Raw genomic sequence first — 22956 nt, 5'->3', positions numbered from 1 at the left:
CAAAAGTCCTCCATCAAGTTGTTGTAAAATATTTGTAAAGGAATTAGAAAAAGTTTGTTAGATTTACTTACTCCTGCTTTCCAAACAGTAGAAACACAACACGATCCAAATCAATATGTCCATTTATTTCAGTAAGAGAGGGCTAAGAAACGTTAACTTACATAGCAGTGAAACCCAAAATTTACAAAGTAAATAAACTGCAAGTAATAATAAGGGTGAATGCAATAATGAAGTTGAATGCCGAACACTGGTTGGGAAAGGCAAATGACCATGCACAGTTCAGCTAGTTCAGTATGGCTGCTACAGAGACCAGTGCAAGGCATAGTTCTCCATCCTCAACACATCATAGACAATATAATGCACAGGAAAACAAACAGAAAATCTAATCTTGCATTTTATGCAAATGTGGATTGTTGACTAATTTCCAACCATTATTTACTGTGAAAAACAAACCATCTTGAGCCAATGATGGTAACCCAATATGGGTAGATTAGTTTGAGATTCTTATAATACAAAACATTGACTGTAATAACGTCCTCCAAATCAAAATGAAATCACAGCCGTCATAGTGACGTGTTTTGCAATTGCTCGAAGAGTTTTTCTCTTGGCCTCTCCTCCATTGCTAATCATCTTTAGATCCAAAGTAAATCAACCCTGCATGAATAGTGACCATAAAACTGAACTGACACAGCCAACCTGTAACTTTGAAAAGGCCGGAAATGATGCGTCTTGTTAATTAAGAGGAATTCATCTTAATTAACCAGATTAAACATCTGTGTTGAATGTGTTGGGTCTCCTGTGGAAACATAGTTTGTCATTGTGCTGGTTTTGTTAGTGACAGCACTGAGGGGAAAAGCAGGAAACTCTTAGTGGAGCCTGACAGTCCAGATGAAACAGTCTTGGGAATACTTAAGATGGCACATTCTCCACAAATCACAGCTGTCATGGTGACAACTACAGAGAAAGACGTGTGCAGGTTGGTACCTACAGCAAGAGGGCGTCTGCCCACCCAGAGGGACCACACGCATGTCCAGAGAATCGGTTTTTACACTACAATGCATTTCTCTAGTATTTCACGTGATTCCAGAAAAATGTAAATAAAGTTCATTTTTTTTCTTTTGAATACGCTGAGCTGGAAAACGAGGTTATGTACAGGTACAGGTTATGTAAAAGAAAGAGTGAAGATAAAGGTAAGAAAAAAAAAGTGGTCCAGTCAGGAATATGGTCCACGCCAACGGTTCATCCATTTATACTAACAAATTCTGTTTGTAGATTGAACACTTCACAATTTTGATCAGACTGACACTGGGTGAATTAAAACTGTAATTATGTTAGGCTTTAAGGCTTTCAGACTGAAACATGAATTAAACATGAAATGTTAATGCATATTACAATATTACTCTAATTTTTTACTTATAAACAGTACATAAAGTTACCCCACACCAGAATATTCTCTATACAGTAGAAATGGAAAAAAAAGGAATTTTTCATAATCAAAAGTTAAAACTAAAATAGCAACTCAGAGTCAAAAGTCTTACAGCGCTGGAAAAATATTGGGGGAAAAAAAGCAACAAACACCAAAAGCAATGGCAACATTTTTCACTTCAAATACTATTTTCATGCCTTGACCTAAAAGGTATGATCAACCCCTGTGCGTCTAACAGGTTGTGATGGGAGCATGGTTTTCTCTGGGTCTGAGGTGAACTGTATGGCAGTTTAATCCACAGGCCCTGTAAAGTCTCTCAGCAGAATACCACATCATATACATATTACAATATTTCATTAATGCAACAAGGACTGTAACCCTTCCTGTAATCAATTTTAATTGGACTAAATTAGAGAAGATTCAAGACTTTTACCCTCTGTGTTTTTCACACTTCTCTCAGTCTCTTTTATAGGATGTGACTTTGTAAACAACAGTTCTATAAAACAACCCTGACCCATAGTCTTCTCCTTTACGATTAGTCTCACTAAAGTCAGTGCACAAAGATGAACCAAAATTCACCAGTAGGTTTTGAAAAGTTAAAACAGTTAAAAAAGACAGGCAATAGTCCAAGAAAAATAGAGTTTAGTTCGGCAACAGAATTTCATTACGCTTTATCTGAACGTTTTCTTTGCCCCCTCCGCGGAGCTGCAGTAGTCTCTTATGTTACAGACCTCCAGACACCTCCAGTGCTAATCGTTCAACGCTTTCAGAATACGACCGAGACAGGAGAATGACTGCGTGTGAGTGTGTGTACTGACGTGATGCAAGGTGTAGAAATTCATAAGTACTGCGTGCTTTCTCTCTGTGTGGAGAAGTGCTGACATGCCCAGGAGCAGTGAGGAGAACCTCAAGCCTCTGTGTTTCTGTCTCCATTCTCCTGCGGCTGCAGCTGCTCCTTCTCTGTGTAGTCATCCTGAGGGGGGCGCACTCGCTTAAAGAAGCCCAGCTGACAGAGAGAAAGAAAGAAAAAAAAAGTGAGAGAGAGAGAGAGAGAGAGAGAGGGAGAGAGAGAAAGAGGGAGAGGGAGAGAGAGAGAGAGTGTGAGAGAGAGAGGGAGAGAAAGAATATATTCAGTCACAGTCATTATGATGTTCTGTCACACCTCAGCTAAAGCAACATGGCTGAATAGAGTCAATCTTTTCACAGTAGGAAAGGGGCTGTATTTGAACTTTTAAAATGGTTTGAGGAAAAAGAAGTGGGAGGAGACTCACCCGATACATAATAAAGACCAGCAGAGCCAGCAGCAGCAGGCCAGCCATGACAGCCAGGGCCACCACCCAACCAGGAGGAGGCTGTGTCAACTCGGAGTTCACCCAGATCACAGCAAGATTCACCTGACACACACACACACACACACACACACACACACACAGAGTTAGATACACCAGGAGGAGGCTGTGTCAACTCTGAGTTCACAGCAAGATTCACCTGACACACACACACACACACACACACACACACACGCACGCACACACACACACACACACACACACACACACGCACACACACACAAACACACACATGCAGTTAGATACACCATACACCTGACAAAAACCCACACAGTTAGATTCACCATACACCTGACACACACACATACACACACACACACACACACAGTTAGATTCACCATACACCTGACACACACACACACACACACACACAGTTACATTCACCATACACCTGACACACACACACACACACACACACACACACACAGTTAGATTCACCTGACACATGCACGCGCACACACACAGTTAGATTCACCTGACACATGCACGCGCACACACGCACACAGCATAGATCTGTGGACATGTTAAACTGAACACTGACTGATAGAAGGAATGAGACATGAAAAGTGCCAGAAACATAAGCTTATCTTCATGATGCGTAAATCTGCTGTATTTTAGAGAAAAACTACAATGATGTATGACCACATAATTAGCCAGTGTTTTGGGGTATTTCAGTCTAAGGCTATAACACACTGTATTCTTACGCTGAACTGAACTGAATTAACATCATGTCATGACAGCTGATCTGCACATTGTTGTGTTAAGTGATGGTGTAAAGTAACAGTGTTGTGCTGGTCAGTTAGGCAGAGGAGAGGTGAGCCTCACAGCAGTGCTGTTGGAGGGGAGCTCTGACACCAGGTTTTTGTAGGGCATTTCTATGACGCTGAAAGACGCCGAGGACCTCACGACATATGAGCGATTCTGACTTTCAGTCTGGAACGAAAAAAAAAACCCCACTACAGATCAAATCTGACATCATGACCCAAACCTAAGACAGCAAAACTATGCTAAACACACTTCCTGCTTAATGCTATAACATCTCAGCAAACCTACAGTCTGACAAAACATACACACAAGATCAGTTAAAATACATGGTGAAGTTGTATGATGTTTAAGATGGGGCAGGTTTGCAGTCAGGTCAAACATAAGTTATGGCATTGCTAGCATAGTTATCATCTCTGACCTTGAGGAAAGTGGCCACGCCCAGGCGGGAACGGATGAACAGGATGGCACTCTGACCCCTCTCCAGTCGGCCCACCTGACACCTTATCTTCAGGCACTGCGCTCTCTCACAGTCCTGATGCACACACACACACACACACACACACACACACACACACTTACGTCAGCGGGACAAGAGCTGTGTGTGTGGCCTACAGAAGATATGATCTAATGGCAAAAGAAAAAAGAGTCTATGCCAAGTGCCTGTGTCCTATGAGAGTTAGTGTTTAGCTGATTAGACGGATCACCATGTATTCTGTGGAAAAGTGTGGTGTTCTTTCTATGGTGATGTAATGTGAACATGAAGATGGTTTCTATGGCGATGTTTCCTGGTGATATGAGGATGGTTTCTATGGCGATGTTTCCTGGTGATATGAGGATGGTTTCTATGTGGATCTAATGGAGAAACTGAAGGCTGTTTTATCTGTGGGATGCTGGGATGTGCCATACGACAGTGTAATCTGGGCTGATCACAATACCAGAATCTCCAGGTCCTGCTCGTTTTCTTTGCTTTCCAAATCCCTGCGATGAACATGGTTCCGGTTTCTTCCCTCTGTCCTGTCGCCGCTAGATATAAACACATCTTTGTCTCCAGCCGTGGGGTTCTGGGAAAGAGAACAGAGATGTCTGCTCGTGACCACGCCCTAGCCGCACGCCTATTTCAGAGAGGAAGGCCGCGAGAGAGTCTGAATTTTCAGAGGTCGGAGCCAAAAACTCATACCGAGACGTTGAGAGGGTTGATCTCCATGTCTGTGCTGCAGTTCATGGCTCCATCCACACCATATTTGGTGATGTACAGCAGAGAGCCGTTGTTGTACCTGTACGGCCACTCAATGTCCAACATGGCCTTGCTGAAGGTGCTCGGGCCTTTGTTACGCAGCTAGAAAGCAAACAAATGCAAACATCCCAAAATCAAAATCCCATTAAGACCAGGACTGGAAACTACTCAGTGAGGAGACAAGCGGCGACGAGTCCCCACGTGGAGAGGGGTCAAGGTTAGGGTTAGGGTTAGGGTTAGCTTGGGCTGCAGCCGAGCTGACTTCACCTCATAGACGTGTAAGACGAGAGGTCCAATATCGTCCTCTGACACAGGGCTGTCTTTGGGCTGCCAGTTTGCAATGGGAAGGAAGACCTGATCAGGGGCGGAGACTCTGTAGGGAGATGGAAACAGAGTTACTCAGACAAACAAAGTTCTGAGGAGCAGAGAGAGAGAAAACGAATGAAACCACACAGCACTGAGTTCATGTGGTTAATCTTCCATCTCAATCCTATTACCCTCTTATTTCCACTTTGGCCAGAACCGCAAGGCGAGTAACACTGGACACCACACTGCTGGTATTGTTGAACTGGTTTGAGCTGGAACCCAAAATAAAAATAAGATTCAGTGGTTACAGCATATGATTATATTCATATTTAACAGATGGTGGTGCTATTGTCCAACGCTATATGTCAAAAAATAACCAAAACAAATTACAACCCCAGACCCTTGAAAAAAAACCCTCCATATATCCAATGACCACAAGTAACTGCCCTGCTCTACAACACTTATTGACACCGTGTATTAGAATCAGCAAAACACTTATTGACACCGTGTATTAGAATCAGCAAAACACTTATTGACACAGTGTATTAGAATCAGCAAAACACTTATTGACACCGTGTATTAGAATCAGCAAAACACTTATTGACACCGTGTATTAGAATCAGCAAAACACTTATTGACACCGTGTATTAGAATCAGCAAAACACTTATTGACACCGTGTATTAGAATCAGCAAAACACTTATTGACACTGTGTATTAAAATCAGCAAAACACTTATTAACACCATGTATTAGAATCAGCAAAACACTTTTTGACACCGTGTACTAAAATCAGCAAAACACTTATTGACACCGTGTATTAAAATTGACAAAACGCTTATTAACACCATGTATTAGAATCAGCAAAACACTTATTGACACTGTGTATTAAAATCAACAAAACGCTTATTAACACCATGTATTAGAATCAGCAAAACGCTTATTAACACCATGTATTAGAATCAGCCAATCACACTGCTGTGGGATTGGCCCAGTAAACATGGGAGAGGTACAGAAAGCTCAGCGGGAGAGAGAGAGAGAGTTGAGAGAGAGAGAATCTCCTCTTACATGCTTCTCCTTTAGCAGGGAGAACTTTTCTCTTTTTAAACTCGGCCAAGAGTTTACAAATTTGAACTTTACCTTATTATCTGCAGGTCAAACTTGACTGATGTGTCCTGTTCGGAGAGCTGGTGAACACTGAATCGTAGTCCAGCCAAGATCTGAAAACCATGAGATCAAAACTTCATTTCTACGTTCCTGACCCTTACATTTAAATCCCATAAAATCTTCACTTTGATGATGTTCAGGTTCTCAGAGTGATGCAGGGGCAGTACTGGGAGAGAGTGATACTGGGGCGGTATTGGGAGAGAGTGATACTAGGGCGGTACTGGGACAGAGTGATACTGGGGCAGTACTGGGAGAGAGTGATGCTGGGGCAGTACTGGGAGAGAGTGATACTGGGGCAGTACTGGGAGAGAGTGATACTAGAGCAGCACTGGGAGAGAGTGATACTGGGGCAGTACTGGGAGAGAGTGATGCTGGGGTAGTACTGGGAGAGAGTGATACTAGGGCGGTACTGGGACAGAGTGATACTGGGGCAGTACTGGGAGAGAGTGATGCTGGGGCAGTACTGGGAGAGAGTGATACTGGGGCAGTACTGGGAGAGAGTGATACTGGGGCAGTACTGGGAGAGAGTGATACTAGAGCAGCACTGGGAGAGAGTGATACTGGGGCAGTACTGGGAGAGAGTGATACTGGGGCAGTTCTGGGAGAGAGTGATACTGGGGCAGTTCTGGGAGAGAGTGATACTGGGGCAGTACTGGGAGAGAGTGATACTAGAGCAGCACTGGGAGAGAGTGATACTAGGGCAGCACTGGGAGAGAGTGATACTGGGGCAGTACTGGGAGAGAGTGATGCTGGGGTAGTACTGGGAGAGAGTGATGCTGGGGCAGTACTGGGAGAGAGTGATACTGGGGCAGTACTGGGAGAGAGTGATACTGGGGCAGTACTGGGAGAGAGTGATGCTGGGGCAGTACTGGGAGAGAGTGATACTGGGGCAGCACTGGGAGAGAGTGATACTGGGGCAGCACTGGGAGAGAGTGATACTGGGGCAGTACTGGGAGAGAGTGATACTGGGGCAGTGGTGACACCTACCCTGGTTCCTCCTTTCATTGGGTTTCCCAGATCACACACCACCATCCGGGTCTGGTTCTCCCTCTTGTAGGCACAGGAGATCTTGGACAGCGTCTAAAGAAGCAAGACAGCATTCAGTAACGAGCAAGAGGACCAGGCAAAAACAATTCCATATAAATTCTCTCTCTGTCAGACCGCTTACAAACAGGTCTATAACTCTCTATCAGACAGATTACAAACAGGTCTAAAACTCTTTCTCTGTCAGACCGATTACAAACAGGTCTAAAACTCTCTCTCTGTCAGACTGATTACAAACAGGTCTAAAACTCTCTCTCTGTCAGACCGATTACAAACAGGTCTAAAATTCTCTCTCTGTCAGACCTCTGTCAGACATGTGTTTCAGCTCTGGAAGGAAAAAGCTGTGTGGCGATTAAGGGTGTTGAGGCTGCTGACCTCACTGTTACGAACGACTCCGATAAAGTCCGCCTGCTGGGGCATGGTCAGGTGGAGCTCAGCTTCGTAGGCACCTTCACCGCTGTTCTCAGCCGTCACCTCCAAGGTCAGGGGGTTATCATCCCCAATGTAGATCTGCTTCTGGTCACTGAATCATATCAGAGTGTCAGAAAACACCCTGTCAAACTCAGACGTTTTCAGACTAGCAGACATCAGATCACAATTCTGAGCTGGAGTTGGCATCTGACTCACCTAACGACGGACAGTTTCAAGTCTGGCTTGCAGATATTGTCATCACCACAATCCAGTAATATATGAGCCTGAAAAATCACATTTCAGAGTCAATACAGTTATTAGCAGTTTCAACATGACACTGACTCAGAAGAGCGGCCAAGACCAAATACATCTTCATTTTAAAATAAATCAAAGTAACATGCGTGTTGCGGTCCTTGGGTCTAAGATCAAATCAAATGTATTAATGGAACTACCACTGAATTAATTCAGTTTATTCAGCAGAGAGTTCGCAAACAATGACTTCAGCTCTGAAGTATCCACCCTTCACATGCCCAACCCATAACCTGCAAAATCAACTGGTTTATGTCCTCAGGCGTCAGGGCAAAATCAACTGGATTATGTCCTCTTTGGGGAACTGTACCTGCTTGGTGACATTGGCAGGAGTGAACTGGTCGAGAATGGGCAGCAGGCCGGTTTTGTCAGCAGCCTTTTTGTAATCCAGACTGTACTCCATGAAAATGGCAATGGGTGTGATTTTATCCCGGAACTCTGACTCATCCTGCAGAGAGGGAGGGAACGCAGGAAAAGCTCCAGAGCTGCTCACTCTCACAACACAAAAACCACGCTGACTGTTCAGGGAGCAGAACCAAGCTCGTCTTTTACAGGAGAACTTGCTCAGAAGAGCTTTACCAAAGAATTTATTCTGTTTTTGGACATTTTTAAAAGACAGTGTAAAACCAGCATTAAACCCCCATCTCACAGGCTTCCGGAGCAGTGTCTGTGTTAGACTGCAGTAAACAGTAAATACTTAGGTTTTGAGTGCCCTTGATGAGAAAACAAAGATAAACTGGAATAAAGCTAAAAGTATCTTCTAATGCAATATTTAATGTACTCAAATTCATTTGTTGTCCTATATTCTGGACCTTGGTATGCACAGGGCTTACAGGGACTGATAATCTGGGACACTCACGATGAGGAAGGCTTCCAGCTCCTCACAGGCTGGACCTTTGCCATTGGACACAGTCATGTTCTTAGAGTACACCGAGGTCCTGCTGTGGAGGAACTGAACTCGCTTCGTTGCTCCCTTGTGTTTTAGTCTGTCCAGGGTCAGATCCACCTTAAAAACTAATGAGACAAGCATTTCAAATGCATTTCAACTACATTTCAAATGCTGGTTATTAATTTGCAAATAGCATTTTGATATCACAGAGAGACCAAGCTGAAGCAATCTATCATGAGAAAGAAACTTAAAGATTTTCTCTGTACATGTCTACGCTGCGTGCATCCTTAGCAATCCTGCCAAAAGCAGCGAGATAATTGTCAGGGTTGTTGTTATGAACACTAAAACTTGTAGCCTGTCCAGAAGTGCTGTAACAGTGTACCATGTGCACGCTCAGGCTATGTGTCCTTAGGTGCAGCTTTGCTTTTTACTTTTCCAAATTTTAAACAGTGTCACCCTGAGAGAACATCTAGCTCTTCTACACTTCAGGTGACAACAGGCTGGGCCAAGGTCGGACGCCCATCCTCGCCCAACATCAAAACCACGTTTAAAATTCCTCATGTAGACCACGTTTAAAATTCCTCATGTAGACCACGTTTAAAATTCCTCATGTAGACCACGTTTAAAATTCCTCATATAGACCACGTTTAAAATTCCTCATGTAGACCACGTTTAAAATTCCTCATATAGACCACGTTTAAAATTCCTCATATAGACCACGTTTAAAATTCCTCATATAGACCACGTTTAAAATTCCTCATACAGACCACGTTTAAAATTCCTCATATAGACCATGAACACAGTAAATCTGTGCCCTCAGGCTGAATCTTTTCAACAGCAGAAAGCATCACCAACAGACACCCCAACACCCCTCCCCCCCCACTCCCACCTGTGAGCTTGGTGGCCAATAGCAAACGGTGGCCAATAGCAAAAACTGGGGAAGTGAAGACATCAAAGCTGTGTGGTGAAATAATGAATTGGAGGCATAGTCTGCGGGCCGTGGGCAGGAGCGCGGGTGTCTGGGAGTCATTAGGCCCAGCCTGTGAGGGCCACAGCAGGCAGGACATCTTATAAAAAGCTCTGGACCACAGCGTCTCTCTCTCTCTCTCACACTGCGCTTTAACAGCCGTCCTGGAGCCTCTTAAACAGGAACAGCTCTATGCACAAGTACCAGTACGCTGCACCTCTTTACAAATGATCTCTTTCTCCCTGGACTAGACCGGCTTTTTAAAGGAATGAGGGACAGACAGCGATGTACTCACGGAGATCGTTCGGAGCTCCTCTCCCACTCGCCTTCAGACAATATTTTACTCTGAAGCTAAAGGGAGAAAAAAGACAAGAAGAAAAAGAAGACTAATGGAGAAAAGGATGGAGAAAAGAACTGAATGTAAATCACACTTGACTGCATCTCTAAAATAACACATCAGTAACACTGTCTACAGTTTAAAGTCCTGAGGTGTTTCACCATTAGAAACCTAAGGTTTTATCACACTCCACTATTACGCATTAATGCTGTTACATGTGACATCTACCTTTACCACCGAGTGATTAAGTGCAATTCTACCATTATTCATCTGTGCTTTAAAAGCAGCCAATAGCCGGGAGATGAGCTGAGCGAAGACCCAGTGGCTGTGCTGCTCCATGGGGTGATTGTGTGAAACTCCTCCTGCCTGGGGAAATACTCACCAGGACACCGTGCCGGAGCCCAGGGCGCACTTCTTCTCCTCTGGGTTGAGGATTTGGGGGCTTATGTCCAGAGTGGTATTAACACTGATGACTGGACGAGCCCTGGAACAGATCGCACAGAGTGTGAACAATGTCCCGAGAACACGTTCAGACAGACCAAGGCCAGCCAGGTTTTACACATTTCATATGCTGTTATGAAACAAGCTTGTCTGTGACCAAACTATTTATAGCATCCTATAAAAACACGCCATGTTTTCATACCTACAGCCGACATGTCACAGAGGACACGTTGCACTTTCTTTCTTAAGGTCATGTGCATTATGTGTGTGTGTGTGTGTGTGAATGTACTTGTGTGTGTGAGTCCGCTTCACTAGAGTTTCCACAGTGATTCAGTCAGCAAATCAATAGCTTCTGTTTTTCAGCAGCTCAGTCAATGACAGTAAAACAGCAGCACGCAATGTCTGTCAGTCAGCTGATGCTTTCAATGTCTGAGTGATTTGAGTGAAATGATGGAGGTATTTTATTGTGGCTGGATGTGTTTTTCAACACAAGCAGCCACTTCACTAATTGGGCATAAAAACACATTTAAATACCACTGAATTAAACTAAAACACCTTTAATGGCTTTTCCCGTCTTGATCATAAAAGTCTATCAAATGCATGTGTGACTTCAAAGTAACATAGGCCTGTACCATACCTGTACAAAACAGCTTTGTCAGCTCCAAACACCCCAACAATCAGGTCTGTGTTACATGGAGGAGAGAGAAAGAGAGAATGGGGGGGAGGGGGTGTTTAAGCTTCTTCAAGATTAAAAATGAGTAAATGCAGTTTATTGTCCAACTGGCCTTAGGAAGCCAATTACAATAGGGTTTCTACACTTACAGAAACTACAGCTGTAACTACACCATATATTCACTCTAAGGACCTCATTATAAAATATTATTTTTACACAAAACAAATGCCAAACAATGACTGAATATGCATTATACAATAGCTTCACTGTCATGAGAAAATTCAGTTCTTACCTGGATATCCGTTGAGATCGATGTCGGTGGCTCCGCTCATGGAGTAGCCAAAGCTGGGTGGCATGGAGGTGGATGCCCACTTCCCCTCCAGAACCTGAGAGGCCAAAAGGTCAGGCCCTGAACTCCGCCCGTTATGGATATACACCAGTCCCTGATGGTCTGGCCCACCGTAGGGGGCAGCAATGGCCACGTCTGAGCCACGGCAGGATCACAAAGCACATCACAGTTAAAGTTTTGTCTCCTCTAAACAGCACATTCACTGCACACTCACTAACTGCATTTTAAAGAGTCACAGCACACTCACTAACTGCATTTTAAAGAGTCACAGCACACTCACTAACTGCATTTTAAAGAGTCACTGCACACTCACTAACTGCATTTTAAAGAGTCACAGCACACTCACTAACTGCATTTTAAAGAGTCACTGCACACTCACTAACTGCATTTTAAAGAGTCACAGCACACTCACTAACTGCATTTTAAAGAGTCACTGCACACTCACTAACTGCATTTTAAAGAGTCACAGCACACTCACTAACTGCATTTTAAAGAGTCACTGCACACTCACTAACTGCATTTTAAAGAGTCACTGCACACTCACTAACTGCATTTTAAAGAGTCACAGCACACTCACTAACTGCATTTTAAAGAGTCACAGCACACTCACTAACTGCATTTTAAAGAGTCACTGCACACTCACTAACTGCATTTTAAAGAGTCACTGCACACTCACTAACTGCATTTTAAAGAGTCACTGCACACTCACTAACTGCATTTTAAAGAGTCACTGCACACTCACTAACTGCATTTTAAAGAGTCACAGCACACTCACTAACTGCATTTTAAAGAGTCACTGCACACTCACTAACTGCATTTTAAAGAGTCACTGCACACTCACTAACTGCATTTTAAAGAGTCACTGCACACTCACTAACTGCATTTTAAAGAGTCACTGCACACTCACTAACTGCATTTTAAAGAGTCACAGCACACTCACTAACTGCATTTTAAAGAGTCACTGCACACTCACTAACTGCATTTTAAAGAGTCACAGCACACTCACTAACTGCATTTTAAAGAGTCACTGCACACTCACTAACTGCATTTTAAAGAGTCACTGCACACTCACTAACTGCATTTTAAAGAGTCACTGCACACTCACTAACTGCATTTTAAAGAGTCACTGCACACTCACTAACTGCATTTTAAAGAGTCACAGCACACTCACTAACTGCATTTTAAAGAGTCACTGCACACTCACTAACTGCATTTTGAACCTGAAAACATCAGGATAGAGTCACAGCACACTCAAGAACTATTTTAAACCTGAAAACATCAGGATAGCTCAGAAAACGCACACTACGAAAATCCATAAACAAAATTTAAAATTTTCAAAGAACATTACCATTATAGCCATCCATGTCCAAGTCTCCCAGAGCAGAAATGGCGCTGCCAAAACGAGCGTAAACCTCGGAGCCAGTGAGCTTGATGGCCGTGTGGAACGAGAATCCTCCCTTTCCCAGGTACACGTACACCTGACCCACTTCCCTCAACTTTCCGTCAGACCCTCTGTCCATGAAGAGAGGGGCTCCCACAAACAGATCCACCATCCTAACACAACCGCACACACGCACACACCCCACAAGAGCACAAATCAGGAGTGAAATATTTTACATGCCATAACACAGCCTAGACTGCAGAACTCTGGGTAAAACTCAGCAGCCAGTGGCTAGAGCATTCCTGCTAAAACAAGGAGCCTCATCCCTCTCTTTACACAGAGTCTTTTAAATCACCAAGTTCAAACTGCCACTCACCCGTCATTGTTAATGTCGGTGGCCGCCACCGCGTGGCCAAAGTATGCAGCCATCTGTGAGGAGAGAGGAGCAATGTTTTACCTACCACTCAGTAAAACATCCACATAGTTATATCAATACAGAGTCAGGACAGGAAAACAACTGTCATGACTCATTAAACATTGTCTACCCCAAACTGGGCATTTTTACAATAAATGAAGACGTCAGCGGTGGTGTTGCCTTCTTCTAGCTGACGATTCTATATGAATGTCGTAACAGCGGTGACCTACTGACCATGCAGGGGCCTGTGACCCCAGCAGCTCTTAACTAACAGTCTCTCTCTTTGCCCTGGGTTTTACAGGACATTTACAGACACGCACAGGATTTACACAGTCTTGGCTGTGCAGGTTTCCTGTGAGTCCGAGAGAGCGTGTGAACGGAGCAGATGCACAGTGTCGGGTCATTCTCGTAAAACAGACCTTTCATTCCAATGAGATGCCCTAAATTAGCACGAAGTAAACTGTACGAAATAAAGCACTAAAAGCAGACCTTTCATTCAGTGAATTCAAACATCGGATCTGAGATGAAATCAGCTGAAAATTTAACTTGCACACATGTGGGGTCACTGTCTTTAGCCAGGAGATCTTTGGCTTTCAACATAAGAGGGCTTGAGATGAGCCAGCCTTTGCACATGGAATTATATTGCAACACTGGAGCCAGACAGACAGCGAGTCACAGCACCCTGTCTCACTCTCATGCTGACTGTGCACTCCTCCTCTTCCTCTTTCTCCACCCTCTTCACTCCTTCAAACCCCTAAACACCACTGTCAACTGTTTCCAGATGTGGGAGTGGATTTAGGACACGAACTCCTGGCTCGTAAACAAATACCAAACAAAACTAGGCCGTGACCACAGGGGACGTTCCATAACACATACAAGTCAATGCTCGTTCACTGAAACTTGAAGGCTACATTCTGGCAAGCCCAATCACGCTCAGTTCATCCTGATCACATGACAGTAACGCAGGCCTTTGGTTGGACAAATCATAAGAATTTTGGCCCTGAGGGACAAAGGTAATTCGGTTTTGTAATGTTCAGTAATATTTACCTGTAGCCCTGTGAAGTTAACCATAGACTCCATATTTCTCCCATTGAAAATGTTAACCTAAGAACACAAGACATGAATCACATTTACACCAGGAACCTCTGGTATTCCTTTCCACACACAGTACATTTCATCAAAAAGTAAAAAAGAGCTTTATTCTCACATAGCCCAGTGCCTTCTCCCCTCTGGGAACACCTGTGATGTAATCTGGAGAGGGAACAAAAATTCAAAAAGATTTTCTTGAGCTGGTGATTCTTGTCCCTGACATAAGACATAAGCTGCTCATGTAGTGAGGCACGCCTGAGGAAAACCAGACTTCCGTGTTTGGAGCCGGCCAATATCTCACAATGAAATACTGCCAAAAAACAGTGTTACAAATCACAGCCATGCTGTGAGGGCTACTATCATGTTCACCTTCCAACTAACAGTTCTCATTCTGTTCTGCAAAATTTACCAAATACAAAGAGAGGGAAACAGAGTCCCGTAAAGTCATCTGATTACGAAATGGAGATGACCGTACGTCGGGTTTAAACACTTTGGTTACCCTATAACACTAAATGAAAAAGAGGAATTAAATGTGCCCTCTTTCGGTTACTGCTTTGGTAAATGACAGTTTCACGTAAGGCTTTTGCTTAAGCACCAGTGTAGAGTGTCTAAATCTCATCTAGGGAATAGAGACACTTTCTTACCGTCCTTCCCGTCATCATTGAAATCACCAACTGTCACTGAATAACCTAGAAAAGGACAGAATGTGAGAGGAAGCTATGCTGTAACACATTACACCTCTCTCACCATGCACTGAAACACACTTAGATAGCAGCACAGGAGAGCAGGAGACATGAGCACTCCTCTAATGATGCAATCTTACTGATTTCTTCAGATGCAAAAGGAAGAGCATAACTGGTACTCTGAAACATACCCAAAGTAAAGCAAACACACACACAGCCGTACCAAAATAGCTATCATCATACCTAAATAACTATCACCGTACTAAAAATAACTATCGCCGTACCTAAATAACTATCATGGTACTAAAAATAACTATCATCATACCTAAATAACTATCATTTTACCTAAATAACTATCACCATACCTAAATAACTATCATTGTACCTACATAACTATCACCGTACTAAAAATAACTATCGCCGTACCAAAATAACTATCGTAGTACCAAAATAACTATCACCGTACTAAAAATAACTATCGCCGTACCTAAATGACTATCATCATACCTAAATAACTATCACCATACCTAAATAACTATCACGGTACTAAAAATAACTATCACCATACCTAAATAACTATCACCGTACCTAAATAACTATCGTTGTACCAAAATAACTATCACCGTACCTAAATAACTATCACCGTACTAAACTATCATCGTACCTAAATAACTATCACCATACTAATAATAACTATCACCGTACCTACATAACTATCACCATACTAAAAATAACTATCGCCGTACCTAAATAACTATCGTAGTACCAAAATAACTATCACCGTACCTAAATAACTATCACCGTACTAAACTATCACCGTACCTAAATAACTATCATCGTACCTAAATAACTATCGCTGTACCTAAATAACTATCATCATACCTAAATAACTATCACCGTACTAATAATAACTATCATCATACCTAAATAACTATCACCGTACTAATAATAACTATCATCATACCTAAATAACTATCACCGTACTAATAATAACTATCATCATACCTAAATAACTATCATCGTACCTAAATAACTATCACCGTACTAATAATAACTATCACCGTACTAATAATAACTATCATCATACCTAAATAACTATCATCGTACTGGGCGCTGGCTGACTTGGTTGTGAGCTGGTTGCTGTATGGAGTGTAGAAGTCTTTATTGAATCTGCTTTCAATTTCCGATATGTCATCAGAGATCAGCTGGCCTGGAAGAAAAACACAAACACAGAGAAAATAAGTGTCTGTGGACAAAAAAGAAAAGCAGAGTTTTTTCTCTTTCAGAGTTTTTTTCTTAGCTCTGGGAAATGAGACAAATGACAAAAGCATGTCTCTGGATGATGAATCCAGTCATTCTGCGGCGAGGCCACACGGAGAGTGATGAGAGGAGAAAGGGAGAATAAGGGACAACAGCCCCCCCCCACCCCCTCACACCAACCCCCATGCTGTGCATGGACCAGTCGACACAGCCACAAACTGACACTCTGACATGATGCAAAGCAGCCCCGCAAGTCGCTCCCCATGACAGGACAGAGTAATGATGTCACCGACAGGAAAATGACACAAAAAGCATTCTCAGCAGGGACAAAACGGACTTACTGACTTGCAGATGAACTATTGCAGTGAATCATCGCTAAACAATGCGTTTTTCACAGATCTAACAGTTCCGCTCTAAACACTTTTAACCAGACTTAAACATGCAATATACTCTTAATAACAGGACTACACGTCTGCAGATAACGGTTTCACAGATAGAATAGCTCATATACAACTTTATAACCACTGAGTTTCAGAGAATGTGCCAACAAGACAAGGCTGTTGGTGGGTCCTAATGTTATTATCGAGATTCTCAGTGCATTCAGAGGAATGGTTCTTGTGGTAGTTCCTCCAGTCTGAGACAACTGCAGATTCTCAGTGCATTCAGAGGAATGGTTCTTGTGGTAGTTCCTCCAGTCTGAGACAACTGCAGATTCTCAGTGCATTCAGAGGAATGGTTCTTGTGGTAGTTCCTCTAGTCTGAGACAACTGCAGATTCTCAGTGCCTTCAGAGGAATGGTTCTTGTGGTAGTTCCTCCAGTCTGAGACAACTGCAGATTCTCAGTGCATTCAGAGGAATGGTTCTTGTGGTAGTTCCTCCAGTCTGAGACAACTGCAGATTCTCAGTGCATTCAGAGGAATGGTTCTTGTGGTAGTTCCTCTAGTCTGAGACAACTGCAGATTCTCAGTGCCTTCAGAGGAATGGTTCTTGTGGTAGTTCCTCCAGTCTGAGACAACTGCAGATTCTCAGTGCATTCAGAGGAATGGTTCTTGTGGTAGTTCCTCTAGTCTGAGACAACTGCAGATTCTCAGTGCATTCAGAGGAATGGTTCTTGTGGTAGTTCCTCCAGTCTGAGACAACTGCAGATTCTCAGTGCATTCAGAGGAATGGTTCTTGTGGTAGTTCCTCTAGTCTGAGACAACTGCAGATTCTCAGTGCATTCAGAGGAATGGTTCTTGTGGTAGTTCCTCCAGTCTGAGACAACTGCAGATTCTCAGTGCATTCAGAGGAATGGTTCTTGTGGTAGTTCCTCTAGTCTGAGACAACTGCAGATTCTCAGTGCATTCAGAGGAATGGTTCTTGTGGTAGTTCCTCTAGTCTGAGACAACTGCAGATTCTCAGTGCATTCAGAGGAATGGTTCTTGAGGTAGTTCCTCTAGTCTGAGACAACTGCAGAGCTGACAATACATGTGTGAGAAAGGCCTGAGCCAGTGAAGCGTAGAGAGAGAGAGAGAGAGAGAGAGAGAGAGGGAGAGAGAGAGAGAGAGAGCGCTCTGTGTCCTGCTGGTGTGAGGGACACAGCTGGTTACATGGTTACATGGCCACACCGTTACATGGTTACACGGTAACACGGCCACACCGTTACATGGTTACACGGTTACACGGCCACACCGTTACATGGTTACACGGTTACACGGCCACACCGTTACATGGTTACATGGTTACATGGCCACACCGTTACATGGTTACATGGTTACATGGCCACACCGTTACATGGTTACATGGTTACATGGCCACACCGTTACATGGTTACATGGTTACACGGCCACACCGTTACATGGTTACATGGTTACACGGCCACACCGTTACATGGTTACATGGTTACATGGCCACACCGTTACATGGTTACATGGTTACACGGCCACACCGTTACATGGTTACATGGTTACATGGCCACACCGTTACATGGTTACATGGTTACATGGCCACACCGTTACATGGTCACATGATTACACGGCCACACTGTTACATGGTTACACAGCCACACTGTTACATGGTTACACGGCCACACTTTTACATGGTTACATGGTTAGCCAAGCATAGCACAGATTCCAGGATTCAATACCTACAGCCCTGCTGAAGTCCACGCAGACCATGCATTTGTTTGTTTTTTTTTCCAAAAATGTCTCAAAATACCAAGAACATTAAGCATGTTAATAGCACCGGTTACCTTGCCAATAAAAGCTCCCAGGTCCTCCAACAACAACTCTGTCATCCTACAGGAGGAAAGAAAAACTCTGTTGAAACATTTGGAGTCTTGTTAAGATTCCAAACAAACAGCAACTGTGGAATGAGAGCAGAGCTGCGAACATTTACTTTGAGAGACAACGGTACAAAAAAGCACGTCTCAAAAAACACAACATCGATACCTTCACAAAGTCAGCACTGAAACCTGCTTGGCAAAAACCTTGACCCTCTGGTGAGACTGAATCTGCACAGAGAAAACACACACACACACACACACACACACACACACACAAACACACACACACAAACACACACACACACACACACACAAAATTTCATCGTAAACATAAACACAAAGTAGGCAAATACAATGAGCAGAGACAAAATAAAGGAAATAGGTCACAAAACAACTACTCATGACCAAGGCCAGCGAATAAATATGCATATACTGGGGTGATGAGCAGGAAAAAGTCAGAACATGTTCAACCAACACTGGCTTTTGTCAGCTGTTAAAGATGGTCATGAATCTGCTACCACCATTTACTGGGTCTCTCTACCTGTCAGTGTTTCATTTACTGTGTTCCTCTATCTGCCAGTGTTTCATTTACTGTGTTCCTCTATCTGTCAGTGTTTCATTTACTGTGTCTCTCTACCTGTCAGTGTTTCATTTACTGTGTTCCTCTATCTGTCAGTGTTTCATTTACTGTGTTCCTCTATCTGTCAGTGTTTCATTTACTGTGTTCCTCTATCTGTCAGTGTTTCATTTACTGTGTCTCTCTATCTGCCAGTGTTTCATTTACTGTGTCTCTCTATCTGCCAGTGTTTCATTTACTGTGTTCCTCTATCTGCCAGTGTTTCATTTACTGTGTCTCTCTATCTGTCAGTGTTTCATTTACTGTGTCTCTCTATCTGTCAGTGTTTCATTTACTGTGTCCCTCTATCTGCCAGTGTTTCATTTACTGTGTTCCTCTATCTGTCAGTGTTTCATTTACTGTGTCTCTCTATCTGCCAGTGTTTCATTTACTGTGTTCCTCTATCTGTCAGTGTTTCATTTACTGTGTTCCTCTATCTGCCAGTGTTTCATTTACTGTGTCTCTCTATCTGTCAGTGTTTCATTTACTGTGTCTCTCTATCTGTCAGTGTTTCATTTACTGTGTCTCTCTATCTGCCAGTGTTTCATTTACTGTGTTCCTCTATCTGTCAGTGTTTCATTTACTGTGTTCCTCTATCTGTCAGTGTTTCATTTACTGTGTTCCTCTATCTGTCAGTGTTTCATTTACTGTGTCTCTCTATCTGCCAGTGTTTCATTTACTGTGTTCCTCTATCTGCCAGTGTTTCATTTACTGTGTCTCTCTATCTGCCAGTGTTTCATTTACTGTGTCTCTCTATCTGTCAGTGTTTCATTTACTGTGTCTCTCTATCTGTCAGTGTTTCATTTACTGTGTCTCTCTATCTGTCAGTGTTTCATTTACTGTGTCTCTCTATCTGTCAGTGATTCATTTACTGTATTCCTCTATCTGTCAGTGTTTCATTTACTGTGTCTCTCTATCTGTCAGTGTTTCATTTACTGTGTCCCTCTATCTGCCAGTGTTTCATTTACTGTGTTCCTCTATCTGTCAGTGTTTCATTTACTGTATTCCTCTATCTGTTAGTGATTCATTTACTGTGTATCTCTACCTGTGCATCTCTATCTGTCAGTGCTTCATGCTTTTACTTCCCTCGGCTGTTATTTGAACTTTTCTCTCATACTGAACTTAGCTGTGACGCTTCTGACACAGACAGACTAACAGCAACATGCTTGGTCTGGATTTTCCTCACTGGGCAGTTGCTTTGGATAAAAGTGTGTGCAAAATAAAAAATGTAATGTACATGTAATGTACTATGGTATGAAGGTAACCATGTGGAATCTTCTGGTCTGATAATTGCTCTGATTGTAGAATAATGGCCAGTAAAGCCATTTTAGGCAAACCAGGTGCAAACACTGTTTCCCAATGATAGTCCTAAAGTCTAAGAAAATAAACCCTCCATTTTTGAGAGTAAATGGATTCAGAATGGTTTCACAGAGATCAGAGTGAAGTCGAATGTCTTCTGTGACATCAGGCAACAGCTAAGAGCAGTTCTGGAACCCACTTCCTTCATGCCTAAATATCTGGAGACTCTTCTCCATCAAGAGTGGTCTAGCATTATGCTAGACACAGCTCAGAGCTTGTACAATGGGCAATGTTAAGTCCTCATGTTGTCCACCCATGTAAATATTTATAATACGACCAGCGTTTCCATGCTCAATGGTCTCACGTTAAAGGCAGACAAAGTAACCGCAGACAGAGGAAGTGAGTCATAGTCAACACAGACTCACAGTCAACAGCATTAGCAGTGATGTGCTCAGCCACCGGAGACCATGAAAACATGAAATGAAACGCCGATGAAGATATCTGCAGGATATCAGACCACAGAGTGGTGCAAGGGGAGGTATGACACAAAAATATACTACGCAAGGCAGGAGTGTTGCCACATCACCAAGCTAATGCACTTACTTGAACGACAGGGTGAGTATTCCACGACCGTTCCTCCTTTCTTCAGAAAGCATGTTCCGACAGGCTCCCTCTCAGACAGGCCGTATGTGCTCCACTGGTACAGCGGGGCGCAGGCCTGGGGCGAACAAAATCAACATTTAACCGCACGTCCAGACACAGACTGAGCCGTGTGGAAAGATACTCTGAGGTACTCTGGGTTAGGCTTAGGGTTAGGGTTAGGGTTTGGGTTAGGGTTAGGGTACTTTGTCTGACGTGCAGAACAGTGAATTTTTACGCAGTTTGACACTGAAAGGAAGCCCACACTGAAAAGGTTATCAGTCATCAGACACACAAGACTGACCAGGATGTGTTCTCCTCTGGATCGCACTGTAGCTCCAAACCACTGACTGGATTTGAACTCCATTTGAACTCCATCTAGGTTCCTCCTGTCATCTGAGGGATGGAGAGAAATGACAACAGATGGATGTTAAGCTTAATCAGAGCACACACTCTTCACCACACTGTCCATGCATTTACAAAGGCCTAAAGCAAAGGGCTTATTTTCCCTTATCTGATTATTTCAGAAAGAACAGCCAAAACAGGAGAAAGCAGAAATCTAATGGCCTTTTTCCTGATTGGGAACAGCAGTGAAGAGCTGATATGCTGGGCTTTTGAGTGAAATTCATATCCATGAACATAGACAGGAGAACATAATAAGAACCGTTTAAGGTTTTCCAAAGATCTTACGAATCGATGCTGTCTGTTAGGCACTAGAACCTTCTGCTCTGGCCCTAAGGAGCTGGGTAAGGGACAAGCCTTTCATTATAATATAAGTGAAACTACACCACTGTTGCTAAAATCCATATAAAATCCGCACTGCCTTCATTCTTTAAAAGGTCTGGAGAAATCCGTACTTATTTGAAGTTACAGAGAATCTCACTTCAAATCAAGCAGATGGTAACAACCTGTGGAATTCAGTTTTTTGAGGTGTTGCCCCTTGTGTAGCAACGTCAATACATGTTTCAGCAAATTCAAAGAAAACACCCCACAATCCTCTGCACAAAATGAAGCAACTTCAGACCGACCTCAACTCACTGCAGCATTTTAATGCAGCCATAAAAGGAAGTCATAAAATCACTGCAGGCTTGTCTGTCTTAACACAGGCTGGGACTGACTGACTTGACTCAACCAGCTAAATATCTCTCAGACTAGACATCCACTGACAAACACTGTGACCTGGCACTGAGCCAAGCCAACCCAAGGTGTGGCTGCAGCACCCATCACAGCGTCAAACACTTTATTAGACTGATTAGGACCACATGAACCAAAAATATGTTTTCCAGATAACAAGTTGATATGTAATTATTGGGCTTGCTAAAAATAGAGGGATTTGATAAAATGCTGTGCGTGTCCAGTCCAAAACTTCATAAACATATCTGAGTTTGACTCCCTGCCACAGATGCCATCTAATCTCCAAACAGGAACAGTGAACACTAGCCGGCTGCCTGCCTGTCTCATCTGTTCAGCAGGGAATTTCCCCAGGCTCTGTCAGTCTGCTCTGTCGGTCTGCTCTGTCGGTCTGCCCTGTCAGGCCATGGCTTAAACATTACACCTCATCTCCCCTAAAGTTAACACATAACTAAAATGACATAAGATGCAATTCTAAGCCATTTCTCCTCATCTGCACTGGCAGGCGTTACCTTA

General features: G+C 43.2%; 1 protein-coding gene across 2 annotated transcripts in view; it reads right to left on the bottom strand.

Moving 5' to 3' along the window:
- Window positions 1-152: 152 nt before the first annotated feature.
- Window positions 153-22956, bottom strand: part of itgav (integrin, alpha V) — a 28293-nt gene continuing 5489 nt past the window's right edge. For both annotated transcript variants that reach the window (XM_030786026.1, XM_030786025.1), the window contains 28 exons: window positions 21614-21705; window positions 21274-21388; window positions 18922-18983; window positions 18723-18768; window positions 16320-16442; window positions 15194-15238; window positions 14668-14711; window positions 14508-14564; window positions 13422-13474; window positions 13013-13218; window positions 11608-11799; window positions 11280-11325; window positions 10584-10685; window positions 10160-10215; window positions 8868-9022; window positions 8319-8456; window positions 7916-7983; window positions 7664-7811; window positions 7232-7324; window positions 6218-6297; window positions 5272-5352; window positions 5042-5147; window positions 4718-4876; window positions 4476-4601; window positions 3959-4072; window positions 3601-3708; window positions 2698-2820; window positions 153-2432 (listed from right to left, as the gene is read on the bottom strand). In XM_030786026.1, coding sequence (XP_030641886.1) covers window positions 2334-2432; window positions 2698-2820; window positions 3601-3708; window positions 3959-4072; window positions 4476-4601; window positions 4718-4876; window positions 5042-5147; window positions 5272-5352; window positions 6218-6297; window positions 7232-7324; window positions 7664-7811; window positions 7916-7983; window positions 8319-8456; window positions 8868-9022; window positions 10160-10215; window positions 10584-10685; window positions 11280-11325; window positions 11608-11799; window positions 13013-13218; window positions 13422-13474; window positions 14508-14564; window positions 14668-14711; window positions 15194-15238; window positions 16320-16442; window positions 18723-18768; window positions 18922-18983; window positions 21274-21388; window positions 21614-21676 — 2808 coding nt within the window. In that variant the 5' untranslated portion in view covers window positions 21677-21705 and the 3' untranslated portion in view covers window positions 153-2333. The remainder of the gene's footprint in view (window positions 2433-2697; window positions 2821-3600; window positions 3709-3958; window positions 4073-4475; window positions 4602-4717; window positions 4877-5041; window positions 5148-5271; window positions 5353-6217; window positions 6298-7231; window positions 7325-7663; window positions 7812-7915; window positions 7984-8318; window positions 8457-8867; window positions 9023-10159; window positions 10216-10583; window positions 10686-11279; window positions 11326-11607; window positions 11800-13012; window positions 13219-13421; window positions 13475-14507; window positions 14565-14667; window positions 14712-15193; window positions 15239-16319; window positions 16443-18722; window positions 18769-18921; window positions 18984-21273; window positions 21389-21613; window positions 21706-22956) is intronic.

Source organism: Chanos chanos, chromosome 10 (assembly GCF_902362185.1).
Source record: "Chanos chanos chromosome 10, fChaCha1.1, whole genome shotgun sequence".
NCBI lineage: Eukaryota > Metazoa > Chordata > Actinopteri > Gonorynchiformes > Chanidae > Chanos > Chanos chanos.
The sequence above is the reverse complement of the archived record's forward strand: the minus strand, read 5'-3'. Positions and strand labels throughout refer to the sequence as shown.